Raw genomic sequence first — 26,079 nt, forward strand, 5'->3', positions numbered from 1 at the left:
AGCATCAACTTCCCTAGAAAAATTCCTGTTCCCCACATCTCATTGCTACATTCTTCCTTTTCTCATCATGAGAATTACATTTCTGCTCACATTTAATGCACCTGTAAGAGGTCTGTGTTTTGTCACCGTGAAACTGAAACATGACCATCCAGAGCTGGTTTAACTGGTGGAGTTGCTGTATAAATCATATTTATTCTCATGTTTTTTGATGGGAGATCTTACAACAGATATCCTGTGAGTATGTTCACAGAGGGGGCAGTCTGTGAGTCACTGGTGTTTAAGAAGCTCGTTTGGCATTTTTAGTTTTGGTATTAAGTACTACTGAGTAAAGATTTAGTGTAGAACTTTATTGCTACTTTGTAGGATGGCCCTTTCTTTTCACAATGAGCTTGACACGTCATGCAAATTTGGTCATTAAGTTAATTCCCTAGAACTGATGTATACTAATAAATTTGGTGTGTGCCGTTTTTTTTCCTCTAAAAATATTGCAGTACTGCTGTGATAAGCCTAGCTCCAGTGCAGTAGTGGCAGTGATCCTCCAGTGTGCAGGCAGTTTAATTGGAAGGGCGGCATTTTTTTGAAAGAGCTGAATGACTTTGTAGCTTCTGTTCCGTTTTCCAAAGCAGTATATACGCTTAAGAAGCCAAAGTCCTGCTGTCTTGCAAAAAACCACAGAAGTTTTAAGTGCTAAATCTACTTATGAAAATGAGCTTTAAATTACAGGGCTTTTTAATGTTGTTTCTTGTGTCCTATGCTACATTCAAACATAATGCTGCATGATGCTAAAACAGGTATTATTTTTTAATCAATACCCTCACTAATAAACCTTGATGCTAAGAAGTAAGAAAATGTAACCTGAGGCTTTGTCTATTATTAAACCCTTATTAATATCAGAATAGTTTTGATACATTTGCTTTTTAAGAGAAGTGGGATTTTAGCTACAGAACTTCAATTCACTTATATCGAGAGTGGTAAGGGTGAAGGTAAGAGACGCTTACCTTCAAAAAAAGTAGTTATCTGCTTTGACAAAACTGTACTTCCTGACAATCACTTAAAAACAGAGCATTTGCTGACTGAAGTTTACCCTGGTCATGTAAATTAATCTAGAGAAAGCAATCCTATACCTGTGGCCCCAAGGAGATTTCAACTGGTTATCTTGCTGTCACCTCCACTTTTGTTCTATTAGCTCTAAGCTACTTTTGATAGATGTCTGTCCCAATTTCTCTACATTGGAAATTCTGGAATATGTTTTATGGTCTTGTTAAACCCATAAGTGGGTCCTCTGAGCTCACTATGAGGAAGAAAAGAAATAATTTCATTGTCAGCTTAGAAGATGTCCTAAATTAGGAAAAGTATTTTTACTCTGTTGTTAGTGGTGTACTGCAGAAGTTGATTGTCTTGTTGTCTATAGCAAACATTTCTATACAGGTAATTTGTGCTCCTCTATAAGGTACTGTTTGCTGGTTTGTGTGAGGCCAACTCTTCACTTTTTCCCCAACCCGTATTCACATTTCCCCCCCTGTATTTTTTCCACCTCTTGTAATTTTTGTTTTTCTCTCTGGCATTTTTTCTACTTTGTTCACCTCTTCAGCTGTGCTGTCCAGATCTTGACAGAGTGCTTCAGGTGAGTTCTTTGTGTTTCTGAGTAACACAAAAAGCTATCACTTCTGAAAGACAGCTGGGAATAGTTTGCTTTATTAGTTAACAACAACATATTGCTGTATCTCATCCTTCTTGGGTTTTCAGCTGCAGGATAGGAGAACAGCACATAGCTCTATGCCGAAACTGCTAATTAGTTACCGGCTGCAACTTCAGTTTGATTTACTATTAAAAGGTTCTTGGGGTTCCTTTGTGCCTTTGTGTTCTGTTTTTTTTTTTTTTTTTTTTTTTTTTGTGTGTGTGTGTGTGTGTGTATAATTTACAGAATAGTTTTATTGATCATTTCCAGTTTGGTGAAACCTGCAGAGGTAAGGTCACTCAATACTAAAGTGATCTCTGAATCTGAGTTAGCAGCAGACAAAACTGTTGTCTGATGGTTGTCTGACTGTTGTCTTGTTTTGTCATCTACAGCAAGTTTAGGGTACTTGAATTTGAAAGAGTATGTTCGTGTGTGGCTTTAATGATCTTTTCAAAATACCCATTGGTTAACATCAGTAGTCATCTTTTCTTTCCTGGATAAATGAGCTCTGAGATTCTAAATAAAGTTGTCCAGCAAGGATATGGAAGACACAAATTGTATTATTTTATGTTTTAGATGGCTACCAAGGTAAAAAGTAGAAGTTAAGTTATCTTAGTAGAAAGGCTATTCTTTGCTAGATAATAATAATAATAATAATAATAATAATCAGACACAGAGTTAATCTCTAATTTGTTTTCCAACTGGTATGCAGAAAGTTAATACTAGTTGTGATTCTGTATCAAAACAATTGATTGTCACGTGGAATGGCCATAATATAAATAAATAGCAAGTTGATGTGATTTCAAGTAGAGAAGCATTAGATGAGTCTACGTATTTTTTTTTAAAACCTAATATAAAGACAAAGAATATAAAACATAAATATCAATGTCAGTCTGTATGATAATGTCTGTTCTAAACAGAGACAATTTTTTGACCTTGTCAAATTTATACTTGGAATGTGGGGTTGAGATAATGGCGAGAGACTTTTGACCATGAATAATAGTTGTAACAATGCAACAAAGCCTTTTTTAGCTATTAACTTAGCTCAATGGGGCAGAGAGGGCATTTTAATTTAGCATGGGGTATAGAACAATGAACCCCAATTCTTATTTTAGTGCTTCAGCAAAACCACAAATAATAATTTCTTCCTCCTTGCATAAATGCTTACAGCATTTTATTTGGCTTGAGAGTTTTATATATAGGAGTGAATGTATTGAGGTTAATTCTAGATATTACTTGATTTGTCTTAGTTTATCCATTTTTACATACCAGGTTTATATTTACCAGTTTGTTGAAGTTGAAGGTTAAATGAGAAGTAAAAATACTGTCGTATGATCGGAATTGTGAAAGAATCTGAGTTTTGTTTAATACATATAGTGTTTGCTGAAGTTTAATTTATTCCACAGAACATGAGGAGGCCCCTGGGCAGGAAGAGTTCTATGTATTAAGAATCTGATCAGGTACTTCATTTGAGAGAGTGTTATTAGTAATACCTCTTAGCATTTATGCATAATTATTTTATCTTTTCACTGTTACCTTTTCAAACCCCTCAGAGATTCTTAAATAATAAATAATTATTGCTATCTTTCAGAGTCTGACAGCGCATCATTGAGCAGTGTCATGTAAAAGTATGTGATCTAGCTTCAATGCTGCAAGCAGGGAAAAATTCTAGAAAAACAGTCTTGGATGGTGCTACACCTTCTCCATGTAAGATCATCTTGAACAATGTTGCTCTCCGCAGATATTTTCCTGACTTATTCTGGGACCCCATAACCTCCCAGACACTTAATTTTAGTGTTTCACTGTCTATTTAATCTCCGTGGCATACTAGGCAAGAAAATCACAGCAAGGAAGAGGCAGATCAGACATTAAGATAAGGTTTCTAATGCAGAAGCCAGATTCCTTCCTCTTTTCAGTAGTCTTTCATGTCATTATGTGCTAGCTTTTCTAAACTTCCTAAGTCTTTCCCCTGAGATCATGCTTTCCAGAACTTATGGTTTTTCTCTGTGCTTTCCTTTTGGAACACATCACTTTTGTGGCAACCAGAACCAAATGTGGCACATTACTCCAACTCCAGCTTTGTCATCTTGAAGTACAACAGATTATTTCATGAATCTTGTGGGTTCTGTTGATGTTCTGAAGTGCCAATTTAATGTTATCCTGCTGTTGCAAAGGAGACTGTTGTTAATTCATTTGCAGTTTCTGAAATGTGACTTCTTGATCCTTTTCTCCTGTATCGGTGGAGTGAATCTTTCATGTCTAATTTTAGAACTTCCCAATTGTTTTCCCTTGTTGAATTTTGCCATCTTTTTTTCAGACTTCATTTCCCAATTATTTTCTGTTCTATCCTGTCCAGTACTTGCAATTCTTTCTAGTTTTGTGTCATCTTCAGATCTGATAAAGCTACTTTCTTCTCAGTATCTGGGCTGTTAAAGAGAATATTGAAATGACCCTTAAGTAGTTGACGGTATTCTTACATATTGGCATATAATTTGTAAGTCCTTTTGATGATATTCAGCTGATAAACCTGTATGGCCTTACTTAAATTGATATTGTCCAGCACTGTATTTAGACCTAGATGTCTTTGCATGCTCACCGATGTCTTTGTACTTTACAAGTCCATAGTGGCTTCCACCCATCCTCTGGTTGTTTTAGAGTATGTGTGTGGGTTTTTTCCAGCATGTAAGTGCTCGTGTGTAATTTGCTTGATATATATATATATATATTTTAATCCACTTGGTGTTTGCAATTTCTTAGCTCTGTTTTCTAACTTCTGGTCCCCAAGGTCCACATGCTCACAAAAGAAATTGCTAGTGTGCAGTTTCCTCAGACTCTTCTGCAACAATTCTAAAATAAATCTCAACAGGCCTTGACATTTGAAAACTTTGGGTTGAAGGGCAGAAGTATGTTCAAAAGTATTTTTTTTTCATACTCTAGCCCAAGTATATTGCCATAATACTGTGCTTCTCTGCCTTTGCCTAATGAATTCACCGAGTATACATTTGTACAGTGCATATAAAGTCAGTAGGCATTGTTTTAATGCAAAATAATAAACAGAGATAGTAACATAGTACTTATTAGAAACACTTGGTAGGGCCTGTTAGTAAAGAGCATCTCCGCTTGGAGGTTGTGAATGTTCACAGGAATCAAGAGGGTTGTGAGTTACTTTCAGTTGATACTGATTGCTGAGCCTAGCATCTTCACAAGGCTTAATTCATCACTCAAGTCCAACTTTAGCCTTTAAAGTAGAAGTTGTGTTACTTCACGGACACATGAGACCTGCTGATAAACTTCTGTGCTAGGATTCATGAATTTCACCTGGAAAGATAAATTAAAACACTGTCATCTAAAAAAAGTGCAAATCCCAAGATTTAGGAAAAATAATGTTCAATAATATGAAGAATTTTACAAAGCGGACATTGTATATACAGCATGTCTTCTATGAAATGTAACATTGTGGAAATGAGGTTCCAGTATCTAAGTATTAACAGATGTACAAATCATCTTGTTGCTTAGCATTAAATTAGTGCACCACATCCTGAAAATGACGAGTGGCAGAATAATAGTGTTTATCAAAAATTCGTATATATTGTCTGTTCTCCTGCTTTATTTATTTTATTATTATTATTATTTTTTTCCATATGAGGTCCAAAAATTGTTTTGGTGGAAAAAGAAGGAAAACTGCTGACTCCTTCACAATCACCCAAGTTGATTTGGCAGCAGGCTGGGGTTTGTGTTTTTCTGCCCACCATTTTAATAAAAACCTACTCAGTTGTTTGGATTTTGCATCTTTGATTTCAGCTCCTTGAGGGAATCAAGATGCTGTTCTTGATTTAGTGAGACATTACTGTCCGGATGTAAATAGTATTTTTCAGTAATTTATATCAGACTCACCAGACTCATCAGTAATGTATCAACTCATCAGGAAGGGAAGGCAGCTTCTCCCTGAAGCTCTAAAAACCCAGAAAGAGAAAAATACTGATGGTTTTTGTTTTAGAACATCTCGGTTTTTAAGCCAACCTTATGATTTTTTGGTAGATCTGAGTCATATTTAGTATGTGGCTTGGCATACTATGATCATTCACTGTACCATCTGCTGTAATTCCAGCAAGAGACGTTTCCCTTGACATCCCTACCCCAAAAACATTTCTGATAACCCTGCTTCTGAGCTCTGCACTCATGCTTCTTAGTGGATAAACAGGCTTTTTAGCATGTCCAAAGAGCCCTTAGAGACAAATGTTATATCTACTATATTTAAAATCCATTGTAATTGTCGCTCTGATGCCATCCTCCAAGAATGTCTTAAAGAATATATGTAAAATAGTTGTAATGAGAATTAGAAATACCGCAGACTGAGTGTCTCCGGAACCATTATGAAAGTGGCTGCAGTGGAACTGGCAGCAGTTGGTGATTGAGTAATGGTATGATGGCAGTTCCAGTTCAGGCAGGGAAGATGCTGTGTTTGCCACATGTGAATTAATATAGTACTGCTTTTTACTGTTGAGGGATTAGCGCTTTTTTTTTTTTTAAAGAATATTTGAAGTAGGAAAGACTAGGAGAATAGATGAACCCATATTGCATACAGCTGCTTTTTTGAGCTGATGAGTTAAAAATCTGCTATAGCTGGGAAGCATCAAATCTGAAATTATAATACTGCCAATGAATGTGACATACTTTTAAAACACCAGGTAAGAACTGTGCCCTTCTGACAAGTAACCAGAAAAAGAGTAGTAGGCAAGAAAGTCTGCCTACCATTTGGACCTGGCTTTCGTGCTCAGCAGCAATTTGTATTGCAGCAATTCCTTTTCAATGCGGTTCTGTGTGCATCCATTATGAATATGAACCACAAAAAAAAAAAAAAAAAAAAAAAGGAAAAACATATTAAAGATAAAAGGATTGCCAGAAATGATAATTTAAGTGCTAGAAGTTAAGAATTGTTTTTTCTTCATTCTAGTTCTTTGTTTTTCCCTATGTGTGTACCAATAATTAAGAGTATATGCAAATTCTACATTTTTTGTTTTATCCTGTAACACCCATGAGGCCAATATTTGATATTCATATAGCATACCTTAATGCAAATTAAAAAGTAACGGATTCATCGTAAAATCCTCTTTTCAATATGTAGAAAATAATCCTTGGAAGAAATCAATCTTTATTGTTTCTGATTGAACTACACATAACTTTTTTTTTTTCAGTACTCATCAGACTGCATTAAGCTGTATCATATTTACATCACATTTAAGTAATAAAGGAAACCTTATCCTAAAGCCAGCATTGCCCTTTAAGATTACATTGTCAATAAAATTAAGAATACCAGCTTTCTCCAATGAGAAGGAATATATGGGCTTGCAGCATCATACTCCACTCTCATGGAAATGCAGCATGTGGAGAATCAAACAGAAAAAATTGTCTAGCTAGAATATAGCTCACCTACATTGAGGCTATCATGACTAGAAAAGGAAATTAGTGTATTGCATGGCTGTAATGTATAGCTTGACATCCAGTGCCTGCTCCTGTGTAATTTACTTGCCTCTTTTGGTCACCTGACTGAAGACATTAAGTGGGCCACAGGGTAAGCCAGGAAATTCAGCACTCTGCTCTCCAAGTCCAAAGCTCTGTTGTTTCCCCTCAACCCTTCCCCCTCCGTCATTCTTCACAGCTGGTCAGCACATGCACGATGCTTGTTTAGGCCAGGTAGGGCAGATACGGAAAGATACATATGGAGCACATGCAAATCTGCACTAAATTTCTGGAATGCAGCAACAGGGTGAAGTTAATGTAAAGCAAGATTTCTTTAATGTTTAAAGTTTCTAAAACTAATAAAAAAAAGAGACAACAAATTCACTTTATAGCCGTTCCTTTTCTCTACTACTACTAACTGAGCGGGTTTGGGACTTTGCCAAAATATTACACATTGCTCAAGAAGATTACAAAGAAATCCCAGACATGCACTAGAGAGCTATTAAATTTAACATTTCTAAAAGATATTTTCAACAGCTAAATACTTGCTAGAGCATTGTTTTCCCCAACCTTCAAAAGTTGCCACAACTCAGTCACAGATAAGAACTTCCAGCTTTTTAATTGATATATAAATTGAGTTTAAAACCAAATCCACTACATTTCCTGTGGTAAAGGAAACAGAGACTCTTCAGTTTGGTTTGTCCCTAATTTGAAAATCATGTTCTCAGGAAATCCTGCATAATTATTTTACGTAAACAGGAAAAGTAATTATTTGCTTGGGGCTCTGTTTGTGTGTGGGGGTGTGGAAAAATAGTGGAGGTTCTGGAATTCAACGTGTTAATGAAAATATTTTAGAATAAAGGAAAAAAGGTTCCAAATAAGGTGAATTTGTTTCTGTTTGTGGGCAAACTAGTATGAGGGTTTTCTTAAATGCTTGCCTTTATTTATTTATTTTTTTCCTTTACATGTTATTGTTTCTCTGAAGTTCAGTAATGGGAGCATGAAAAGATGAAAAGAAGACAAATTTGTAGTGAGGGTGTCTTTATATTGCTCTTCAGGTGTTCTTATCTCATCTGTAAATTTGCTCTTCGTCATCTGGAAATGAATGAATTGTGTAAAGCTATTGAAAAAATGCTGCAGGATTTCAACCCTCACATCCTTCTCTTCTCTCACCCCCTTAAGGCCCTAAATTTACTTTTGCCATTTGTAATAGTTCAATTTAAGGTTGAACTTCCCCTCCCACTCCTTGTGAGCTTTTCTGATTTCACTTACTGTTTGAACAAGATATATTGGACTTCTTTTTCTCTAGAGTTAACATGAACTCTACACTTCTTCTCATTGTTGATTTTGTTTTCAGTTGGAAAATAGTGTTACACATTTTACATATAAAGTGTATAGTAAGTAGGATGGGATTTGTTTTGTGTGGGTGGAAACAATCTGTAGAGTTATTGTAGGAGTTGAACCCTGTTTAGTTATAAAACTTTTGAAATAAAAACCTAGGGATTTTTAAGGAACTATTTGTGGATTTTTTTTTTTATTTATTTTTTTAAACCAGGATGTGATTCAGACTATTAGTTAACAAGAGAACTCTATGACCTTGCTGAATACAGAGAAGAGTTAATTATGGGAGCAGGTGCATACTTTCTTTGGATTTGTTTGTGGCATTTTCTTAAAAGTTTAAAGTTCAGTGCATCAGTCTGACAAACTCTGGCCACAAATGGTTGTAGCTTCAGGGGAAAATTGGAAGCAATGATTGTCTTAGCAGAACTTTTAACACTAAAGTTGTTCAGAGGACATAGTTTAAAGTGGAAAATCAGGTTAATTTCCTCTTTTCTCAAGGGAGAACTGTGAGTTAATATAGTAACAATGAAATGATAGGTATATCTTTGTTGATTTCAATCAAGTTGGAACAGATTTATTTAGCAATCACTTTAAAAGGTACTTTAAACATGTTAACCCCAAATGTTAATTATGAAGTGCCTGTATGTTGCAGTGAGAACTACCTCATGAGTGTCACATAGCTATATGTAGGAAGACTTGTAGAGGAAGGTTATTCTCAGGAGCATGGAATACAGTTTGAAATTTATGCCTGGTGAAGTCATGCTTGTTTTAGATTAATAACATATTTACCTCTGCTAGGTAATCTTGTGGGGGTAAGCAGGTTAAGCTACTATGGAACAGTCTCCCTTCACTATTTTTTTTCCTGTTGTATTCATGTTATAAGTATATAACCCTGAAACTCCCATTGTGTGTTCCCCTTTGTCCCATGTGATTCAGGCATGGTGCTTGAATTCAGATCATGAATTCTTGAGATACCTACAGATCTGAGAGAAATTGTAGCAATTCATTTTTTTAAGTTAATACACAAACATGATTTTTTTATTCAGAACTCTTGGATATAATTCCAAAAGTAGAATTAGTTACCTTTTTTTTTTTTTTTTACCATTAGTTACCTTCTTTATATTTCACATGTTTTTAAGCCTTGTGGGCAAATTTGGGCTACACCCATTTTGTCTTTATAAAAGGAAACATTAGGATTTGCAGGGAGAAAAGGAAATAACATGTGTCCAAACAATATGTTACAAAGACTTGAAAAGCCTTTACAATTCTTTTAATCAAAAATTTCAGGCTAGCATTGCTACATGTGTTTGGATTTTACAGGTGTTGGTCTAGTATAGATGTTATCTTCAGACGTTATCCAGAAAATAGGGGACTGGAATTCCTCAAACTCTTCAGAATTTATGCTGTTTTATTTACTGTTTGTCAGCATTTTTAACAATGTATCTATGCGGGTTCTTTGTCACCAACAATATTGTTCTACCAGAAAAGTCTGTTCTTGGCAAATTTGTGAATGCTGACTTCTTAGATGGGATAAAAGATCATGTTTGATTTTTGCCTTTTGGCCATTGATAATTGTGTCTTCCGTGTGCAAATTATTTAAACTGCAGCCATAGAACAGCAGCCGTTTTCTGTTCTAACCTTAACTCAGGCAGTAAGACTGAACTGTGACCTTATAAATTGTTTAGAATGGCTATGTTTTTAATAGTGTGTTTATAAAGGTCTTAACAGATCTAAGGAACATATTTTACAGGGATTTCATTCTGTTTATTAATAGAGACATTTCTTCTTTATATTCCTTTGCTTTGTCTTTTATTTCTTATCCTATTTTTTAGGAGCTATTAAAAAAATAAATTTAAGTAGGTAGCCAAGTATGTAGTTCCTTCTAGACAAGGGGAAGCTGAAACCTGTGAGAAGTAGTGGTTCAATCTACCTCTCAAGATTTGACCTAAATCTTCCTGTGGACTTCACAAAGTGCTGCAGTAAGCCTAATTCTTGCAAGTGCTGCAGAGCTTCCTATCATGGAAAACTCCTCTGAAGTGAAACTTCTTTTTGTATTCATTCACTCCACCATCATACTCTTTGAATTTATGACTGTACCCAATAAATTTAGTATCAGCTACTTGAACTAGTAGGTCTTCTATGTATGCCTTTTTCAAGTCTTACACTTCATACTTTACCAAAGATTTTTCATTGGCAAGTGGAAGAGAAAAATAACCAAACCTTCACATTTATTTTACATTTAAGATGTAATTTTCTTCCCTTTATCCATGTTGGTAAACTCTTTGTCTAGAACTATGGGTGGAAAAACAAACATTAAAACAACAACAACAACAACAACACAGGTGAAATAATTTCTGCAGTGATAAAAGCATTATGGTATCACATTTTCACTGGCAAAAAAAAATGTTTTTTTTTTTTTTTTTTTTTTTACTTAGAGCAAAATTGGCAGAAACAACTGCAGGCAATTACAGGCTTCAATTCATTAAGGTACTTAAGCATATGTCTAGCTTTAATTGAGTGAGTAGTCATTTGACTTCAGGGGATTAATCGCATTCTTAAAGTTAGACATATGCTTAAGTAACTTGGTGCATCAAGATAACAGTGGCTATTTTAATAGAATTTTGTGTCGTAAGTGTAACCTGCACTGTAGATTTTTTCAATTGTTGTGTTTTTTAAATAATAGTTTTCAGTTGCTGTACTTTCTCTTCTAATTTCTGTCACTTGATAAAATACCGAGGCTTAGTAAATGTATAGTTTTGTACTCATCTTGTATGGATGGTACCTATTTTCTATACTCAGAGTAAACAGTGCCTTACAAAGATGGGTGAAACCTGTGGAGGTATGTTATGACTGCTTTCATGTAGGTTAAATATATTTAATAAATCATTGTTTTATGTTGCAGGACAGCCCAGAGGCAGGAGTACTGTACATTTCCTTCCAACTGTTGTTTGTTAAATTTGATAATTTGATTTACAGGCATGGTACATAACATGACAAGTTTGGATTCAAGGAACATACAAGTCTTACATTTATAGTCTAAAGAGTTTTTTTTAGCTATGTATGTTTATGTTTGAAGGATGTGTTGCATTAGATAATCCTGCTGCATTAGTCTCTCCTTCGAACTTTTTACGTTAAGGCTTAACAATCAGAGTAATTCAGATTTGTTTTGGAGATGCAGTGTGATAATATTTTGAAGAGTAAGTGTTGACCTGAAAATAACACAGGGATGTGTAGCAGGCAGTAGTGAAGATTTGCCAGCTGAGATTACTTAGTATGTAAAAGTAGAATGTAATTTTAGGCAAAGGTTTATGGTGGGACCATTTATGTAGCTTGGAAACCTAGGCTTCTGATCTGATGTGCAGAAAGAGTGTGTGTTAGCTCAGTTAGATTAAATTTTGTCAACTTAGCTTATATCAAAATAAAAGAATACAACTAAAACTGATATAACAGTCATTGATACTACACTGTTTAAGCAGAAGCAACTTTTGTCCTACACAAAAGTAAGTACTCCTATGGCTAGTAAAAAAAATAGAGGCATTTTTGTAGCTTTGAAAAGCTAAGCCATTTTTTAAATTCAAATTTGAATTATTTTGTTTAATAATAAAATTACAATCAAATGTCTGGGTTACTGAGTGTACCAGAAGTAATAATTTAAATTATAATTGTTGGCTTAATACTCAAGGAGATGTATGGCAGGCTAGTAGCACTTTTTTTTTTTGCTATGGAATTCCAGTATCTGAACTTCTAATATTTACTTTTCCTTCCCTCTTCAGACAAAAATACATTTTAAGGCACTTGACTAAGTGTGTAATTTCTTTGATCATGGATAAGTTTTAAAACAGCTAATTGTTATTGCTGTGGTTTGTCAGGTTTCTATTTCATCCTGCAAAATTTTGTCTATATATTAACAGCAACAAACAAAAAACAGCAGGAAAACAGAGAACTTGGGATTCAGGCCAGTGCTTTTGAGAACCTTGGAACCTGTAATGGTAGCATCAATTAAAAGCTATATAAAAGAGGCCTAGGAACCAATAATGAAGACTGGCAATGTGAAAGGGATTTTTTGTTATGCTAAAAATGCAGCTGTTAAAACTGGAAAGCAAGGCATATCTGTAAGTGGAAGTGAGTATATCCAGTTTATCAGCTGACCTCTAGTGAGGTCATCAAACTGAAAAATTTAGCACTTTTATTTCTGTTGATTGGATAATGGGAACGTATAGTTAGGTTTCCTCGGTCAATAAAGGAAACGTGACCCAGGTGTACAGGAAGGAACAAATGAATAGAAAAGGGATGAGGTTTACATATCTGATCTAGATGAATTATGTAAGATAACTCTTACTATGTTGGTTCTTTCATTTGAGATCCTACTGCCTTTTGCACTGCCAAAGAATAACAGGACAGAAAACTATGGGGGTGCAGAATGGATGTATAATTAGGTAGGTGTGTCTTTTTGTGAAAATGAAGAGGAACAAAGCCAATCTAAATGGGGAATTATTTGTTACAACATTTATTTAGATGTAGCAGAAATAGTTTCTCAGAAGCCTCAGTGCTTCATAAGTCGGAGAAATTGAAGTGACTGATTGATTGGAAATTATTTTAATATCCATTGACGTACTATGACATGTTTAAGAGATGGTTAGTGAGAGTTTGGTATATTTGATATGTTTATTTTTTTCCTTTTTCCTACCTGGTCCATTTCAGATGAACAGTTGCCATCTCTCTGAAGTTCTCTTGAGGAAAATTTTGCAGGATGATACTTTTGTATTATAGGCTGTTATACTGCTCGTTTAAGATACTGAGGGATAACTTGCAAGACTGACACTGCTTTGTTAAAGGAATGAACTGTGAAAACAGGCTTGCAAGTTTTCTTTTGAAGGATACTGGTAAATACATATTGTTGACTGTAGTGATGTAAACCAGAATTCCATGTAGATGAAAAGCTACTGGAAAGTTGCTTTGTATGGTACCTAGCAACAACACTAAGTCAGGCTCATTTCTTCACAAGTTACAGTAATGCAAAAATTGATGGAAATGGGGTTCTTCCTCATACTCAAATGCTGAGCTGAACTGGGGCAAGCCTGAGTGGAAGGAGATAGTGAAATACACACAAAATTATATATATATATTTATATATGTATATATATATATACACACACACACATAAAAATAAGGTCTAAGCTATTCTTACTCACTGGGGAAAGACTTAGTAGTAGTCAGAGTTCTCTTCTGGAAGATGTGGGGAAATAAATGATTTCTTTGGTTATGAGTAGATTGTATTACATATTGTTGTTTTTTGGATACACAGAGAATGCAAGGAAGAGAAAATAAGCAGGATAAAGAAAAAACAGGCAAATCAGAATGACAAGAGATATTGTAGGACCAAATCCTTTGTATACAGACTAAGAAATCTTTTAATACATGAAGGGTCTCTTGAATCATTTATTATTTTGCTTTGTGATCTTTTTTTTTTTTTTTTTTTTTTTAAATTGAAATTTTCTTCTAGGTAGTAATTTAATTGATTTTGAATTATAATGTTTATCCTAGCAGAAAAAGAGATGAAATTCTTCAGGGAGTGAGAAGGTACCACACATACTCAGAAGCTTTTCCTTTAATGTCAGGAATCAAAAGATAGTATATTAGCCATGTCCCTTTGAAAACAGGTACTTATTCAAGTTTTAATAAGTGTGTGTATATATATGTATATATATATATATATGTAAATAAAAAGAGCATTTACAGTTAATCCATATTGATTGATCCCCAACTGTGAGACCTTTTTTGAAGGAAAGTGTTGTTTCTTTGTGATGTAGACTACATACTAATTTAACTGATAAGAGGAGGTGACTCTTTGGCTAGTGCTTTAAAGCATTCTAGCACGTACCAGTAAGAGCACTGCATTCTGTAATCCTAGGTTACTTGGAGTTAAAGTGCGGAATAATGACTCTTCTAACTTCAGGTGTGATTTTTGGATTACATATTATATGTAAGCTGTAGAAAATAGTCTGTCTATGTGGAGATGTGGCTCCAAGTCATAAACAACTCATTAGATCTTTAGACTGAGATAACATAAGGATTTCAGACAGCATGAATTTCCATAGTGGACTTGTTTGATAGTATACTATATGGGTAATGAATACGTGGAACAAATACACAACTATCCATTGAAGTTGGACCAGAAAATGGGGGAGGCTGCTGAGGTGGAGAAAATAAACGTGTGTAGCTAGAAAAAAACCACAGACGTTACTGGAATAATATATTTATGCATACTGAACAATATTAGACATCTTTACAGAAGAATAGTAAGTATATATGTTCAACAGTTAATTTTTTAATCTGTGTAAATTTTTAGGAGAGATTTTATTGACTCGTATAGCATAGTTTATTTTTTTCTGAGAGAGCTTGAGGGGTAAATTAACATAAAATATCACATTAAACTTAGTTAATATCCACTCACTTAAAAATTAAATGGAGTAGAGGAATTCAAATCTATTTTTGAGTAGCAAGAACATATTTCTAAGCAGTAAAACCATAGAACTTTTGTCTGACAATTTTATAACTTGAAAAGACTCTAATTTAAACCAAATTAAACTGAAAGAATGCTTTTGGGCTAAAACTTCTGAATGTGGGGTTTCAGCCTAAAGTATATATTTTTTTTATGGCAGAATTACAGACTTCTGAAAAATGAGGTTTGTGTTAAGGTTATTGAAATCCTTCAAGGCAGCACTAGCAGAGTTTTTGGTAAGATATGGTATCTGTTTATGTGTATGGTTAACAACAACAACAAAAAAGATTTGTATGGAATTGCCATTTATGATTTATAGATCCATGATTTATAACATTACTTAAAATCAATTTTCAAATACATTTTTGGGTCTATTAACAGTGCTAAATAAAAGTGTTTTGTTGCTGGATTGTTTAGATATTGTTTTGTGTTTAAACCAGGCTGACTTGATCCAACATAGTACAAACTCTCCTGAAAGTCTTTTTTCAGTTTTCTGATGTCTAGTGTTGTCAGTCTGGAGGGTTTCCATGCATGAGGTTATGGCTTTTAAGAAAAAGTGTAGTTTATTAAGGTGTATGGATAAAGAAAAGTACTTTTGACCATCTTCCTAAGCCACTTTGCATGTAAGACACTAGGACCGTAGTTAAGTATTCCCTGCACTCAGTACGTAGAAACATTAGAGAATCTGATGGCGTCAAGATATAAATGAAGATGTTCTTGCTAACAATTAGTGTTTGAGAAGGGTAGCACTACAGCCATGATGTAGAAAAACATTCTTATTCAGAGTAACTTAAGGATGTGCTTAATTTGAATCATATAAATTCTTACTGAAGACAATGAGACTTGGTTTAAGTATTGCACAGAACAGAAAGAGGTATAAGAATAGGTTTGTGCTTTTTTAACCTCAGGCAGTGGGATTGAGATTCATACTGCTATTTTGTTAAAACAGATAAAATGCATCAGAATTCAGTAAAACTTAAAAGAAGTATTTTTGAAGAGATTCTTGGAAGCAAACAGGCACAAGTTTTTCCAAATATTATGTGAATATTTAAAATATAAACCTGTTCTAGTGTCCAGCCAAATTAATAATAATAAAAAAAGCAAAGCTCTAGAAACTGTTCATATGGATTAATCTGAAAATGTTCTAATATCAATAAACAAAAATATAAAAGAAATATCTTTATAAAGTTAAATAGAAATCATCAGGGAAAAAATAACCTTTATTAGCCAAAGAGCTTTTGCTTTCAGCCCATAGAATATCAGTGTTTCCTCAAGTATTTTCAGATTTTAAGACTAATTGTTGGTATTGCTGTAGTACTAGGGAATGTTTACATAGTTGCAGCTGGACTACAGTAAGTACTTGTGCTGAAAAGTAGCCCAGATTATCTGTAGTTAATCTGCAATTTATTCTCTAATTGTAGGATATTTTTCTCCCATTTATAGTAGAGTCTTTAGCTACCTTGAAAAAAGACAAAATAAATTTAGACATAAATGAATGGAGATTCACTTTTCTGTTGTGGTAACACAATTTTGCTCCCAGAAACCCTTGTGGCAAGCTGCTCTTATTTTACTTCTGTATTTTTATTCTTAGCAAATATGTATGTCCATTTCTGATAGAAAGTTGATCTGACCCAATGATATGTTGTTGAGTTTATAATTTCAAAGAGAACATGACTTATATTGGAGTTATTGAAGTAGTTAGACTTGCAAAGTGATATTTGAAGAGTTCTCTGGAAGAATGAGTCAGCTTCATTCACAACCTGGTCAACATCTCTTTCTTCCAGTGTCATTTGCTAAATTATACGATAAAAGTCACATCTTATTTAGATGCAGAACATGGGGATTGGCAATATGGTATGGACCCAAACTGACAACTGGCAACCTGAGTCATGAGTGAAAAAGGTTACTATGAATTTTGCTTAAATTTGATATTTTCTAAAGCTGTTTATTTTATTTTTTATTTTATTTTATTTTTTTAGAACAAATAAGGTTGTTTTAGGCTGCACTTTTTTTTTTTTTTGGGTGCAGATAACATTAAAAGTTCAACATTGACTCTGAAGCTGAACACAAATGCCTTTTCTCTGTTTCATTCTATTCTGTAGAGATGTAAATAGACATAAGTATCCTTTATTTTTCTTTAATGTCTAATAATGAATTAGGATCTGTCCTCATATTCTAATTTATGTGAAGTGGAGAGCAAGGTGTCTTTGGTGTTTGAAACCAGGGACAGCATAGTACTTTCTAGGGCCACGGTGGCAAACAGTCATTGAACAGTACAGCCAGCCTCTGTCGTGCACATTCTCTCCAATGTTAGTAGCTGATGACCCCCATCCCACACCAGGGATAAATCATGTAAACATCTAACACAACTGGTGTATGGGCAGCAGAATCAGAATCACCCTTGTGTATGAATACCAGAAGATGCATCTGTCACACTGTAATATTTCAAGTACACTGACAGGATATGTGAACTACAGAACTGCCTTTAGATCAACAACTTTAACTCATTTCCTTTAGCCTCTTTTGGTAACAAATGTGTTTGAAAACTGGAATCCTTCTTATGAAGTTGTTTTTGGAGAGTTCTGTGGAAGGAAGACTTGGCACCATTCATGTCCTGGTCAGTATCTCTTTTCCCTACTATGACATTTGCCTGAACATATGAAAAATATCCCATTTTTTGGTTGCATAATATGTGTCCAAATTTAGCACTGATTTCAGCTTTCTATGCATATGCCATTTTGGCTTGTTTTTCTTCCTGAAGGTTAAAGCCTAAGCCAGGTATGCGACATTTGCAATTTTTTTTTTTTTTTCTAGCAGCTTTCTTACTCCAGTGATCATATATAAATGCTGTTGTAATTAAACATGGGTAGTAGTTGTCAAGGCAGTGGGATCATTTTTCTCTGATGGTTATGCATCTTTCTTACTACATTAAAAAGCTGACCTGCTGCCATCCTGTCAGGAAAGAAATGCCTTTTAAGTTTTTTCCAGTGCTTTGTCTTCCGCTGGTTGGTTTTACAATCCACAAAGGACACTCTGTGGATAGTTAAGTCTAAAGACCATATTAATGTATGCGTATCTTTCTCACTGTGATTTAAAGGAAGAAATGTCTAAAAGTGATGGATAACTCAGATTTATTTATTTATTTAATATATTGCTTGGTATGGGTTATTGATTTGATTGAGAGCTTTCACATGGGATTGATTGATAAGTAGCAATTAAGTAGGACTCGCACTTTATTTTCAGTAGTCCCTGTTGAATGTATTTGAGGCATTTTTTGTAAACTCTGAGCAGCTCACAGGTGGTGTTCACCCTTAACCTTTGTAAACACAACATGAAATAAATCATATGTGGGATATTGACCATTCCAATGTGAAACATGTAAATTTGAGTATTTTGTTCTTTTAAATGATTCTTCTGTCACAGTAATGAAGGGATTGGTTTTAGTTATCATTAGACTTATGATTTGTATTTGTTGTCCTTTAAAAAGACAAAGAATTTTCCCATTATGTTTTTCATTACTTAGTATAAGCATAGTCAATAAATTTGGCCTTACAGTAGATATTACCTTCTTTTCATGCTAAGATGTTTTGGCTGCTTTTTACTAAATAAAAAATTCAGTTAAAATATATTTATACAGTTTTTAAATGTATGAGTTCTAAGGTCATTTGCAAGCAAACAAAAATAATAAAAAAAAAATGACGTGAGAAAATTCTTTTAATTTGTTTCTTAATCTAAGAAATATCCATAAGATGTATGAGAAGATGTCTTCCAATGCCTTTATTTTTAATTGATGTTCACTGAAAAATAGCTGCAGCTCTGAACTACAATCAAATAGGGACACACAGAAACATGCTGTAGGGTGATTCTGAAGAGCAAACTGTGGTAAACTTTTCTGCTTTTTTTTTTTTTCTCTTTGTAATTTTCCTTTTGTAAAACCTGTCATCTTTATTTATATCAAGAAATAAACGATATTTTTATCAGTCTAATAAAATGTGTGTTATTACTACATTGATGAAATAATTCTTAGTACAGAGTGGCACACCGTTTTCTGCCCTGGGATGATGTGCAGTGTACAAAGGACATGCTGTAAAGAATGCTCAGTTTTACAATGTACACAGTGATACTCTAAGTTACTTGAATTTTTTGGGCACAATATAGTAAATGTCAAGAGCCTTTGAAACATTTGAAGCAGATGTTTTGCTGCCAAACTGAAGCATTTGAACTCAAAATGAAACAGTTCCCTTAAACCTTGACATTAAGTCTTAACAGTTTCACTTCCCAATTGGACGTGGTATGAAGAAGATAAATAATAGAACTGTAGCAGGATAAAATATTTATTCTCCCATGAGGTGGGGAAGAAAAACATGTTTAGCATTTGCTTTGCAATTTTATTTGTTCTGGCTCATTTCCCTCTTATACTCGCATATATACAGTTCCAGGCACATGTTAAAAGCAGCAGATAGGGCTCAGCCAGGGCTTGGTGTCCTTCCTCTCCCCCTTCTACTTCTTTCTGAGTTTCTCTCCTAACTTCTCTTAAATTGCCTCTTTGTCCTCATATTCTTTTTAGGGAAGCATTCGTCAAAATGTTCTCACTTGTCAAAAATCCATTTACTTAGACAAACTCATCAATTCCTATGAAAATTCGCGTCAACCTTTTCAAATAGGAGTGCCATATTTAAACATCTCAATGAAAATGGCTTGAATTTCCCAGGGTCTGAGTACCTGCCACTCCCATTGACACTGGGAACAGCACGGATGTTAAAAGGCCATGACAATAAAAATATTTTAATTAGAAGTCCACCTTCATTTTGGAAATGTCAGGCTCCATTCCCTGTTTGTATTATGAATGTCTCATAAAGGACAGTTTGTCTGACACTTTATCTACTGGCTCAGTCCAGGTGTTCATCTAGTGTATCTTGTTCTGTATACATTAGTGTTGTGTGCTTTGCTACCTGAATGATAGTGTCATGTTCTAAACACTCAGAACTGAATACCAAGCTTTTAAATCTAGCATTCACCCCACTATCATGAAACCTATGACACTAATTCTTATCTCCTCTCCACACTTTGTACTCTGTGCTTTCCAATCAAAGATACTGTTGTCCCACACCTTCCCCAAGGTGAGTCAATGTTACTGCAGACCCCCTATGCTTGAGCAATGCTGGGGGAAGATCTGGAAGTGTGCTGCAATCTGTTTTCAGCAGTCTTCCCTCCTGTGACCACTTGCCTTTTTGTGTGAGTGCATCAGATTGGGAAGCATACAGGCTTGGGAGAGTAGAAAAGAAAGTCAGTGGACAGTGTTTTCTTCCTTTCCTTCAGTACTGAGAAAAGATAGTATGGGCAATGAGGAAATCACTGTCCTTGTAGTGATGAAGCAATAGCCTTTAAGGAACTGAATTTTTGTCAATAAGCATATTATGCATGCATGCATAAATGTATGTATATATGAGCAAAATCTACACTGATGGATAAATTATCTGTGCTGTCTATATTTTTCCTGTCATTCCTGTTAGGCACCAGAAAATATTGTTTGTCCATCCTGAGGAAAATGTTGATAGAAAGTGCAGATATGTGGCATCCAATTTTGTTCGTAAACTAATGGTTAACAATGTGAGCACTCTACAAGCTATAGGCAAATACAACATGTGCTTGAAAGCAGTGTACACTCTTTTAAGGAAAATTCGGCATGAACATACATTATTAGTATGGTACAGTATGTCTAGTATTTGTTGATTATGGATAGGGTATTTTTGTTCTATAATAAGTTCTGTGTAGCAAAATTGGCAAGAAAACTGTACCATGTACTTGAGTAGATCTTGGAGCCAGAATGTACAAGCTCACTTTCAGTGGTAACCTTATAAAGCAATGCTGTTTAAGTGACGGAGCAGTACTTAATGCAGTCTTTATAATATCTTGTGCTGTGATTCTGCATTGCTGGTTGAATTAGGTTTCATCTGCAGTGTTCCATCTTTTAATAATCTGGCTGCTTCATTTGGCTTCCTACTGCAACCTTATTAGCCTGAAAGCAAACGTTTTCTGTACAGGCTGCAAAGCAGCTGTTTTCTTCAGCTTGTTTAACCCCTTACAGAATAAGAGCTTCCCTTGAAATCTCTGTGTTCTTTCTTCTGAAGGCTAAGTTTGATATTTCACAATAGCAGGCTGTAAAGAACAGTCTTGCCTGGGGTGGGTGTAAAAGATCTGTTCAGCACATACCTTTGTAAGGGTGAAGCAGTCCTGTGAAGTTTGGGTCAAACTTCTGTGTTTCCAGTGGCATTGGAAACTAAAAGATAATGAAGCAAAGAACTCTAACGATCTCGCCCGCCCCCCCCCCCCCAGGGAATATAGAATACACAGGATTTTGATTTGTGTCTTATTGATGAGCAACTGTCTTCCTAGGTCCCTCTCAGTTTATAGATAAAAATTAATTTAGTAGATCTCTATACACACAGACATAAAACAAGTTTTATTGTTTATGTGTTTATGTCTGCATGTGTATATACATATATGTGTATATAAGCTACATATATGTGCATACATGTAACTTGTACATTTATGAGATTTACACATTGCCTACCTGGATGAGGTTAGTTCAGGGGCAGTTCCTGTTCAGTATGATTAAAGCTATACTAGGATCTACACACATGCATATTTAAATATTTTGCTACAGTAATTATTAATAAATATATCAATATTGTCATCTTCCAACTTACCTTTTTTTCTATAACATTTTTTGTTGTTACTTGACATCAGAAGGTTCTACAGAGTAAAAGTTGCACTTATTTCTTAAATGAAGAAGCAGAGGCAGAAATGAAGTTAACTTGTCTAAGGTCAGTCATGAAGCTATCAGAAGTCCTGTTAAAATGGTCCAAAGAGACACCAGTCTATTTTATGCTTTTCTCCAGTAGGCATCACTGCTTTATTTTGATATCATCAGCTGTATGATATTTATAGAATAGGTTTATATTTCTTATCCTTATTAGGGTGATTGCTTATTGTAAGGGAAGAATATACATGTATTCAAAGCATTTGTTTTCACCTTGGGGGTGGTCTGTGAAACATGTTTCCCAGACAGTTTGTGCAGTACCCATCCTTGAAGGTTTTTGAAAAGTGATTCAATAAAACCTCAGGTAACCCATTTTGAGCTCATCAGTGACCCTGCTTTGAGAAGGAGGATGACTAGAGACATTCCGTGGTCCTTTCCAACCTGACATCCTATGATCCTGCAGTCAGAGCTGCATATAAATAAAATGTCTTGCTTGCCTCAATTCTGTTGTTGGATGGAACAACAGGAACAGGGAATAATAAGTGCAGAGCAAGTTCTGTGATTACTCTGATTGCATTATTCTGTATGGAAGGCTCTGCAAGTGGCAGTGGCTGATTGTAGTGACATTTTAAAAATTGGTATTGAGTGGCAAAGGCAGCAAAATGATGTGCACCATAAAAGGAGTTGTTTGGAGAGAAGAGTAGGCAGGAATAATTGGACAAATGGGGAAAAGGAGACAGGAAGACAAAAGAGGCTCCCCACCCTTCTGTAGTATAGAGTCACCATACATCTTGTATAAAAAAACGTTTGGAGAGATTCTCTTTAATCACCGGTGACGTCTGTTATGGCTGTGCCTGAAAACATATAGCAGCTTTGGTCTGAGAAGAACTGCCTAAACCTCTTCAAGATTGTTTTTAAAATAAAGTATTAGCCTTTGCTGTTTCCATGACAATGCTTCAGTAATACAGTTTTGAATGGAGACTTTATAGGGAACAAATGGGAAATAAGAATGTGACTCCAGCCCTTTGGAAAAAAAAAAGTGCAATAAAGATCAGGAGTTACTCAAGGTGTGAGCCAGACCCCTGCTCCAGCATCATTGTGATTTAATTGTGCATCTTGGCTTGGCATACAATGGTGTGAAAACCATTAATATGGCAGAGGTAGATGTTGTGGACCTGTTGTGCTTCCACTTTTCAATGTGGAAAGGCTGCACGATGTAATGCTCCAGTTTGTATCTGCCAAAGCTCTTGTTTTTGATAGCTTTAAACTGCGGGTAAGGATGCGTGGTGGAGCATGGAGAAGGGAACTGCAAGCAGCACTATCCCTGTAGCATGCAGGTTGTTTGGAAGCTGCAGGCTTGCTCAGCGTTCAACACTCAGCTTTGTGGGACAGTGATACTCCCTTAGGTTCTCTAATGTGCTTTGTTACAGTGCTGAGTTATGTTGGTTAAGTGCCAGGGTTGATTGTTTCAGTGTTTTATCTATAGCAGTTTATCACCTCATGTGGGCAGTTGTACAGAAAATGAATCCTTTCAAGTGGTGAGAATCTTGCAATTTCAGAATTTCTTTTGTCTCAGCAGAAATAAGCCCCATTTCTTACTTCCATGACCCCCTACCCTCAAATAAAAAAGCTGTTTTCCACAAGCTAAAATTAGTGAGGTGTTTCACTTTGATTTTATTTTTTCCATTACATAACTCATTTTGCTGTAAAATATGAAGGAAATTAAAATGGAAGCCTGTTTCAAAATAAAGACAGTTAACTGAAAAAGTCAAAGTAACCTATGTTTCAAAATGGCTGCAACTTTCTAATTTCAATTTTCATTTTGAAACTTGTCTAGTTCTTTGGCAGTGTATTATAACAGGTATTGGTGCTGATGAATAAATGTTTTCTGTAGGAAAAAATTCAGTTCTAGAAGTTCCTGCCAGTTCTACTGTTCTACTTTTAAATGTATGTATCAGGTGATAGCTTCCATACCCCTTGGTGCACATGCAAAAGAAAAAAAAAAAGGAATAAACTTGGATTATTTGGGGGAAAAAAATAAATAAATGTATAAAAAAGCTCAACTGTTTTAACATAGCTCCTGATAATGATGTTGGGGGGGAAAAAACGTTGCACCTGCTTAGCATTTTGCTGCAGTGGTGCAGTGGCTAAATTTTTCCCCCTAATATTTCATTTGTTCAAATGTTTTTGTTTTTCTCTTCAAATACCATTTTACAAGTGAAACTGGATTTTTAATTTAGCTTATTATATTTCAAATAGAAAAAATATATAACTCTAGCAGTCTAGATCCAGCTTATGAATAGTTATGGTAAATGTTTGTGGAAGAGAAAGAAGGTAGAGCTTAAAAGCATAAATATATTAAAACAAAAACAAAAACTGCCAGCCTATAGAAGTTATCCATGTGATTCACCTTGGCACAATAGGTTGCATCCACTTTGGGGTGAGAGGAAGTTCAGTTCACAAACAACCTAAGTCCTTGTCTCCACTGAGCAAGAATTGCCAATTTTCTGAACTGGCTGTGGTTTTAATGCTGAGGCCTACTGTATTCTGGGGACTGAGGTGAGAATACCACAGGCTTTCTACTGGAGACATCAGGACATCAGCTTTCCAGTCAGTTAGAGGTGACTGTATAAATGCTCTCAAAGCATTTATTTTTTTGTATCTGTCTAGCTTATTTGATTCCTCCTCCCCATCCCCCCATATACTTATTTCCTGTATGTTTTTTTTTTTTTTTATTCCTCATAGCCTCCCTGTTTTCTTGCATACATTTTCCTATTTTCTTTTGTCCCCTTTGGACTGTATCATGCTTTAAAATACATTTAAGATACATTAATTTTCTCTCAGTTGTCATTTTCCATAATTTTACTAGGTTTTGTACAAAAGTGCAAGGCCTTCAGCTGCTGACCTGGTGGAAAATGCAAAGAAGTCAATGAGCCAAACATCATTAAACTCCCTATGTCTAAAATTAAAGAGTCCCATGCAAGTTTTGTACTCTAATAAATAAAATAGAACCTGTCAGTTTGAAAAAAACCCTGCATGTAGACTTCATCCGGAGTATGCAGTCTGGTGCAATTTATAAAAGATACCATATTGCAAGATGAAATAAAACATGAACAGGAATTTGATTTTATCTGATGGACTTGTGTGACTTAAGTGTTTTAGGAGCAGCTAAATTTTTAATCAAGGAAGCAACAACTGTTTTCTAGTGACATCTCTGTAGGCATAGCAGACAAAGGAATGAATTTCAAAAGCATAGGAATGTTAGAATCTTGAGTATGAAAATACTAAATTTAAACAAGTATTTATTGAAGAGCAAGGAAAATATAGTGTTTTAAACAGGAAGGAGAAAAAGCCAAAGATAAACATTTATCAGGCTCTTCAGAGAGTAATATTTTTTTTGGAGAACATTATATCACGCTATAGTAAAATCCCACAGACTTCAGAGGGGTCATATAGGTCCTTGGAACCATCTCCACATAATAGCGTAGCATAGTTTTGTGCGCTAAAAACATTGGTAAGTCCTTCTCCAAAATGATAGTACAAACCAGTAAAGATCACAGTTTCAGTAATGCATTGGAGTGACTACTGCTGTGGAGTTTTGGTCCCTTATGTAAGGGAGTATACTTTTCTTAAACCATGCCTCATTATATATTTATACTCTCAGTATCCAGGCACACTTATAAGTATAACTCATAAACAAATGATTTCATCTAAAGTTGAAATGTCATTGTTTCAGTGCTGACTGAATTGATCTAGACAGGCAGTTGCTCTGACCTTTTAATCTTAGAGCCAGCTTTACGTTCTATCGGGAGAGAAATATACAATGGTGAAATTGTTCATGATGCTCTTTTCAGCCTCATGGGAAAAGTATGCATATAGGTTTCCAGTCCAGGCTGTAGTTGCAGTCATAAATAGTGTTTTGTGATTCAGGAAGGAATTCATAACATGATGTAGTTATTTTTGTGATTCATGCATTTTAAGCACCAAGGCAGATGCATTTTAGATGTGGCAGGTAAACTTTTAAGTGTCATCATTTGATCCAGTGGCTAATTATATTCCAAAACGCATTTGAGTCTTCACAGAAGTTTTGACATCTGTACAAATGTCATTGTTTTAGAAATAGTTAACATCAAGATTGGATGATCATCTACAAATCTAAAAGAAAGGAACTTAAATAGTTTGGGTTCTGTGGCAGTTCTGGATCTTGTTTTGGAATTATATTATGTTCTGTTCTGAGAGTTTATTGACCATCTGACCCATAGTGAATGAACTGATTTGTTTTTCAGAGACATGGAAATAGGCACAGGAAAGGTCCATGTGCATCAATACAGTTTG

General features: G+C 35.0%; 1 protein-coding gene across 28 annotated transcripts in view; it reads left to right on the top strand.

Annotated features, from left to right (window-relative positions):
• Positions 1 to 26,079, top strand: part of SUGCT (succinyl-CoA:glutarate-CoA transferase) — a 324,219-nt gene that overhangs the window by 70,176 nt on the left and 227,964 nt on the right. Inside the window, exons 12-13 of one of the 28 annotated variants that reach the window (XM_038174182.2) lie at positions 17,499 to 17,598; positions 18,790 to 18,854. The exons of the other annotated variants lie outside the window; for them this stretch is intronic. Coding sequence (XP_038030110.1) covers positions 17,499 to 17,598; positions 18,790 to 18,839 — 150 coding nt within the window. The 3' untranslated portion in view covers positions 18,840 to 18,854. Of the gene's footprint in view, positions 1 to 17,498; positions 17,599 to 18,789; positions 18,855 to 26,079 lie in introns of those variants that run through there. 28 annotated transcript variants of the gene reach the window in all.

This window comes from Anas platyrhynchos, chromosome 2 (assembly GCF_047663525.1).
Source record: "Anas platyrhynchos isolate ZD024472 breed Pekin duck chromosome 2, IASCAAS_PekinDuck_T2T, whole genome shotgun sequence".
Classification (NCBI taxonomy): domain Eukaryota; kingdom Metazoa; phylum Chordata; class Aves; order Anseriformes; family Anatidae; genus Anas; species Anas platyrhynchos.